Raw genomic sequence first — 7,859 nt, 5'->3', positions numbered from 1 at the left:
AATAATGATTTTAATTACAATTTTAAGAATTAATGACCAAAGTCATCAATTAATTTGTAAGCCACCAAGCTGAAATGCAATACCAAAGTCCGGCCTTCGTCGAAGATTGCTTGGCAAAATTTCAATCAATTTAACTGAAAAATGAGGATGTGACAGTGCCGCCTCAACTTTGACAAAAAGTCGGATATGACGTCATTTATCGAAAAAATGAGAGAAAAAAAGTATGGGGATATCATGCTCAGGAACTCTCCGGAAAAAAATCATAAGGATCGGTCCAGTAGTTTACTCTGAATCGCTCTACACACACACATGCACACACACACACAGACACACACACACAGACACACACAGACACACACAGACACACACACAAACACACACACACACACACACACACACACACACATACACCACGACCCTCTTCTCGATTCCCCCCTCTATGTTAAAACATTTAGTCAAAACTTGACTAACATACACCACGACCCTCGTCTCGATTCCCCCCTCTATGTTAAAACATTTAGTCAAAACTTGACTAACATACACCACGACCCTCGTCTCGATTCCCCCCTCTATGTTAAAACATTTAGTCAAAACTTGACTAACATACACCACGACCCTCGTCTCGATTCCCCCCTCTATGTTAAAACATTTAGTCAAAACTTGACTAACATACACCACGACCCTCGTCTCGATTCCCCCCTCTATGTTAAAACATTTAGTCAAAACTTGACTAACATACACCACGACCCTCGTCTCGATTCCCCCCTCTATGTTAAAACATTTAGTCAAAACTTGACTAACATACACCACGACCCTCGTCTCGATTCCCCCCTCTATGTTAAAACATTTAGTCAAAACTTGACTAACATACACCACGACCCTCGTCTCGATTCCCCCCTCTATGTTAAAACATTTAGTCAAAACTTGACTAACATACACCACGACCCTCGTCTCGATTCCCCCCTCTATGTTAAAACATTTAGTCAAAACTTGACTAACATACACCACGACCCTCGTCTCGATTCCCCCCTCTATGTTAAAACATTTAGTCAAAACTTGACTAACATACACCACGACCCTCGTCTCGATTCCCCCCTCTATGTTAAAACATTTAGTCAAAACTTGACTAACATACACCACGACCCTCGTCTCGATTCCCCCCTCTATGTTAAAACATTTAGTCAAAACTTGACTAACATACACCACGACCCTCGTCTCGATTCCCCCCTCTATGTTAAAACATTTAGTCAAAACTTGACTAACATACACCACGACCCTCGTCTCGATTCCCCCCTCTATGTTAAAACATTTAGTCAAAACTTGACTAACATACACCACGACCCTCGTCTCGATTACCCCTCCATGTTAAAACATTTAGTCAAAACTTGACAACAATTTGTAAACAAGTCGCGTAAGGCGAAAATACAATATTTAGTCAAGTAGCTGTCGAACTCACAGAATGAAACTGAACGCAGCAAGACCGTATACTCGTAGCATCGTCACTCCACCGCCCGTGGCAAAGGCAGTGCCCGTGGAATTGACAAGAAGAGCGGGGTATTCGTTGCGCTAAGAAGGATAGCACGCTTTTCTGTACCTCTCTTCGTTTTAACTTTCTGAGCGTGTTTTTAATCCAAACATATCATATCTATATATTTTTGGAATCAGGAACCGACAAGGAATACGATGAAAGTGTTTTTAAATTGATTTCGAAAAAAAAAATTTGATAATAATTTTTATATATTTAATTTTCAGAGCTTGTTTTTAATCCAAATATAACATATTGATATGTTTTTGGAATCAGCAAATGATGGAGAATAAGATAAACGTAAATTTGGATCGTTTTATAAATTTTTATTTTTTTTTACAATTTTCCGATTTTTAATGACCAAAGTCATTAATTAATTTTTAAGCCACCAAGCTGAAATGCAATACCGAACCCCGGGCTTCGTCGAAGAGTACTTGACCAAAATTTCAACCAATTTGGTTGAAAAATGAGGGCGTGACAGTGCCGCCTCAACTTTCACGAAAAGCCGGATATGACGTCATCAAAGACATTTATCAAAAAAATGAAAAAAACGTTCGGGGATTTCATACCCAGGAACTCTCATGTCAAATTTCATAAAGATCGGTCCAGTAGTTTAGTCTGAATCGCTCTACACACACACACACACACACAGACACACACACAGACACACACACACACGCACACACGCACATACACCACGACCCTCGTTTCGATTCCCCCTCGATGTTAAAATATTTAGTCAAAACTTGACTAAATATAAAAACGAACACAGCATCACAACTATTCAGTGAACACATCCAGTGATAAAGTAAATACCAGTTATTGTTCACTCTCTCCAAGTCTCTTATAGGTTTCTGAATCTTTCGAGCAGAATGTTCCACTTGGCACAAGTTTTAGTAGATTTTGTTTTATAGTGTGTTAACTTGTGTAAAGAAGGAATAATAATTACCAATCTGGATTATGTTTGATTATTGTCTTATTTGCAGAAGACCTTACTTATGTTGCAGTTTCTTATTTGTTTTACCCTCAGCATAGTTTTCTCACACAAACTGAAACAAATAGTTAGTCCATGTCAGATCAAGTCTGGCAAGAGATGATCGACCTGAAGGGGCCCAGCGGACTCCCTGGAGCGAACTGCAGAATTCATCACACCAAACAACTTTGACAGTGTAGCATGGCGACGGGAACCCAGAAGAAGAAGAAGAAGAAGAAGAAGAAGAAGAAGAAGAAGAAGAAGAAGAAGAAGAAGAAGAAGAAGATCAAAGTTTTGAAATCGTTTCATCAAGTAGTCAAGACGTAAGCATCTTTACAGTACGACTTTTGATAGTCGACGGCATTTTAGGTCAGTTCTGTTTAGATTGTTTGTTCACCTGCGAGTACACATGTCCTGAGCCGTACTCAGTCTCGCCTTCAGCCGAAATTGTTGTCTCGAGGCCTTCGCCGTTTTTCGGCCCTGACGTGGCTTTGTCCACCACAGCGTGCTCGTCGTTCTGAGATTCGGGGTTTTCTTGAGGTTTGGCCTTGCCTGGTTCGTTGACCACAGCATAGACGTCGGCGCCTTTTGGTGCAGTTGGTGTGACCATTGCAGGGGTAGGTTTGTTCTTGTCTGGTTTGTTGACCACTGCATACACATCGGCGCCTTTTGGTGCAGCTTGTGTGACGATGGCAACGGGAGGTTGTGCTCCGTTTTCATCCGGGCTAGAATATAAATCAGATTCCAGTATTTGGTTATGCTGCTGTGCTGAAGATCCGACTGTGGAATATCCAAAAGCAGTTTCTGATTCCTCGTTGACTGTGCTGGGTTCTGTTGTGTCACGAGCATTGGAAGCGTTATGACCGGATAGAAGGAGTGATGTCCCGGCGTAGGGTCTGGCATCGGAACTCTCGTACAGATCGTTGTTGTGTTCTTCAAAATCTGCACGAAGAAAAGCAAATATCACATACCGTTTTTGTATGTGGACATTTCCTAATGCCCTCCCACCACCCCCACCCTCCCCCCCCCCACACACACACACATACACACCCACACTTAAAACAAAATAGAGCTAGCGTCATTCTTCTTTAAAAAAAAGTGGGTGGCATAGACAAGCTTATCAAGTAAACCTCTGCCGTTCAGAGTGAACATTGTTTATCTGAATGCACAGAATTGTTTTCACGGAAAAATTGTAGAACATGTTGCAAAGCAAGGATTGGTGAGAAATAAAAGCGTAGCAAGGCCACGAGCAAGTGTAAAGTTGTAAGCACCTTAATTATGAATACAATACATCTTCCTAATTTTCAGAAGAAATGAAACACAAAATTTCTGTAACTACCATCATCCGTCGTGCCAACTTTCCTCTGCTCCGTTGGTGATCCTGAAACAGAAAAGGGACGACAGATGGTACAACAATATATGTAATAAAAACAGTCGTCAACAACAAATGTTTTATTCAGTTATGAGTAAAGAGAAAAACAAAGGAAGGGAGTGTGAGAGAAAAACAGGCAGAGAGACAGAGAGACAGACAGCGAGACAGCGAGACAGAGAGACAGACAGCGAGACAGAGAGACAGACAGCGAGACAGAGAGACAGACAGCGAGACAGAGAGACAGACAGCGAGACAGCGAGACAGAGAGACAGAGACAGACAGCGAGACAGAGAGACAGACAGCGAGACAGCGAGACAGCGAGACAGACAGCGAGACAGCGAGACAGAGAGACAGAGAGACAAACATCGAGACAGCGAGACAGAGAGACAGACAGCGAGACAGAGAGACAGACAGCGAGACAGCGAGACAGAGAGACAAACAGCGAGACAGAGAGACAGACAGCGAGACAGAGAGACAGAGAGACAGACAGCGAGACAGCGAGACAGAGAGCTAGACAGCGAGACAGAGAGACAGACATCGAGACAGAGAGACAAACAGCGAGACAGAGAGACAGACAGCGAGACAGAGAGACAGAGAGACAGACAGCGAGACAGAGAGACAGACAGCGAGACAGAGAGACAGAGAGACAGACAGCGAGACAGGCAGACAGACAATCTGCGTTATGCTTTTCTCTGTTTCTGCCCTTATCTTGCTCTGTCTGTCAATGGCGCGCACATACAGACATCGACACACAAGGACACACACACACGCACGCACACACGCACGCACACACCCACGCACACACACACACACACACACACACACACACACACATATTTAACCACCGTAATTAAGAGAGAGAGGGGAAAAGACAGAGACTGAGACTGACAGACAGGCAGACAGACAGAGAGACACACAGACAGACTACAGACAGGCAGACATGCAGGCAGGCAGACAGACAGACAGACAGACAGACACATAGAGTCAAAGAGTCGTGGGTATTGGAAGAGGAAAGTAAAGGTTCACCCTGTTTTAATTGGCATAACGTGTATGTTTTGGGACTGGGACAGAAAAGGGGAAGTCCGCAAAAATGCAAATATCCTTGGCATACTTTTCTTGAGCACGCTAACGATTTCCAACCACTAACTAACCATGTTTGTCATTGTGTTAATGAGTTTTCATTCAGTACGAGCTGCGTAAAAAACCCATTGCTCCTATTTGACAAATCCAAGTATTGAATGTGTTAGTGCTTCCGATTAAACGGGGATGTTTTAATTAAAATCCAATCAGGCTGTTTATTTGATATTTAGAAACACCGCGGCTTTTTTTCTGTGTTTTCTAGGAGAAGGACTGTAAACAACCACTCTTAGAGATCCAATCAATGTTGATAATTACCGCAGCGACTCGTGGTCAATTTGCAACTAGGCTATTCAACCGCAACACGCATAAAGAAAAGGAAAAGCACATGGTAAAAATCTTAGCCTAAGGAACTAATAAATATGATAACAGCTCTAAATGCTGCCTCGCCCAAAACAAATAACGGTTTTGGGTGTGACGAAAAAAAGAACAGGGCCGGAGTGCTATGTAAATTATGAGCAATTCTTCCAAATCCATTTAACAAATATGACACTACCAGACTGTTCCCGCATATTGAGCCAGAATTGTTTGTTATGGCAAATCGATGTTGCAATTCCGGAGCAAATGATCGAAATTTATTTGCGAATTTGTGTTCAAACGTGTTTTTCCCATAATATAACAATGCACAGCTCCAAAATATGGCCAAGAACAAATATACGGTACTTCGAAGAAAGAAGAATAACAACATTCTTGTCCATTACGACTTGCATTTTACTGTGTGCGCTGTAAAATCTCCCTACCTTCAAAGCAGACGAAAAGCAGACATCTTCATTTTCTTCCAAGGGAGAAATCGTTGGTTATAAAGTCTGGCAGGACCCAAACATACTTCTGCACGCTTTCTTTTCTTGTCATATTCAGTTGCTTCGCAAAAATAAAATGTCCGCAGAACACAGAACTGGGAAATGACACTGATTGAAATACGAAAGATCTTCGATGACGAAAGTATAAATGACGTCATGTGGTCACACCTATCTCGAGAACTAAGCGTCGCTCAGAACCAGCGCCCTTCCATTATCTGTGCATTTTAGACGGGACACAAAATGTACGTTTGACGTCACATACAACTATGACGTGGTCGCTTGAACTTCTGACGCTTATTGTGGCCATGTACTTCCATTTAAAAAAAATGTTCAATAATGGAAGGGCGCCGGTTCTGTGCGACGCTTATATCTCCAGACAGGGATGACTACATGACGTCATTTCAGCTGTCGTCATCCCAGATATTTTAGTATTCCAATCAGAGTCATTTCCCAGTTCTGTGTTCTGCGGTCGTTTTGACTGACTTGACAAGTTGAGAAAAGCAGTGACATTTTGTTTTTGCGAAGCAACTGAATATAAAAAGAAAAGAAAGCGTGCAGACGTGTATTTTGGTGCTGCAAGACTCTACGAACAAGTATCCCATGACCTGCCTCTGTGTCTCTGTTAGCTGAGGAGGTGAATATGCTGCGTATTCCATGGTTACTGGAGCATAATTCTTGGTTGCCGCAGCATTTTCTCAGTTTGGTTACAAGAATAATATACGTTCATCTGCAAACACGATTAGTCGCCTTTCTACAAAATATTTATTAGAAACACCGTCATTATTTTGTAAATTTAAGTGACGAAATGCCATTCAAACGATAAATGTTCACTTGCTCAACTAGTATAATAATGTAACATTATATGTTTTTACAAGCAATAACAAAATAAAACTTAAAAACAGAATATTTAAAAAAAAAAATTAAAACAAAATTCACTGGGGGAAAACTTTCTTTGTCGAAGCACCTCGCGTACGTTTACAGTCACACTTTCGGCTCAGTTCAAGTCATTCTAAGACAATCTCGGTAGTTTAAGTACAGCTGACAAGTTTCGGCATTTGTTAACTATCCAAATTGTGCCGTTTAAGCACTACAATTACAAGTAACCGTTAATTAACATTCAATCTGAAAGCGTCTCCGACAAGCAGCCTCGAGTCAAAGGTCACTGTGCGGGGTTCAATGCGAGTAACCCTCGAAGAAACTAATCGTGGATCAATTTCAGCAACAAAATCATTATCTAACTAAGTTTTTTTTGACAAGAGAAAACTGTAAATGAAAATATAGGCATTTTATTTTATTAATTTGTTTTGTTCAAATTCAGTAATTCATGCGGGGTAGAGAACTAGCTTCGCGCATAAATATTGTTATGCGGACGGTCTCGGCGAGAGGAAAACAGGCATAAGAAAAGGTTTGTGTTGAAAAGTGTTTTTAATGAAAAATTCGTGGTCAAAGGATAATAAGGTTACACACCTCGTCCTGGATAGCTGGCATATTTTTCCGCGGGTTGATGTTCAGGTATTCCCTCACTAGAGGCTATTGATCGTTATTTTTGGCAACGCAGCAATACAAAGAATGGCTACCTATCAATGATTGATTATGTACGTTTACTCTACCAAAATGATGACAAAAACTATGTTTGGTGGCTTGTTGTCAGATCAGGTTTTGTGTCGGTACTCCGGCCTCGGTCGATAACGATGAAACAGAAGACAACATTCTCTCCTCGAATGGGACCGACACAAAAAGCTGATCTGACAACAAGCTTCCACACATTTTATGATAACACCACCATTATCACCACCACCAAAAAGCCCCGAACTTCGCCCCCAAATTCATGGACAAAGGGAACTCACCTCTACTCTTTTTCACGACGACTACAACGATGACAACGATGATAATGACGACAACAAGTCCTCCCACTGCTACCCCGGCGATGATGGGGATGGGTAAACCTACATCGTCGTTGTCATTATCTGTGTCGCTCTTGTCTTGGCCTTCGGTATTAGCGCTCTGCGTTGTCGTGGACATGTCGGTATTAACATTCTGCGTTGTCGCGGA

General features: G+C 41.8%; 1 protein-coding gene across 1 annotated transcript; it reads right to left on the bottom strand.

The window, feature by feature from the left end:
- Positions 1-1,400: 1,400 nt before the first annotated feature.
- LOC138972306 (uncharacterized) lies at positions 1,401-7,859 on the bottom strand. Its single transcript, XM_070345000.1, has 3 exons — positions 7,655-7,859; positions 3,838-3,879; positions 1,401-3,440 (listed from the first exon to the last, which is right to left on the bottom strand). The coding sequence occupies exons 1-3, from the start codon at positions 7,827-7,829 to the stop codon at positions 2,869-2,871; spliced, it is 789 nt and encodes a 262-aa protein (XP_070201101.1). The 5' UTR covers positions 7,830-7,859; the 3' UTR covers positions 1,401-2,868.

The sequence above is a fragment of the Littorina saxatilis genome, linkage group LG8 (assembly GCF_037325665.1).
Source record: "Littorina saxatilis isolate snail1 linkage group LG8, US_GU_Lsax_2.0, whole genome shotgun sequence".
Lineage (NCBI taxonomy): Eukaryota > Metazoa > Mollusca > Gastropoda > Littorinimorpha > Littorinidae > Littorina > Littorina saxatilis.
This window is presented reverse-complemented; position numbering and strand designations above follow the sequence as displayed.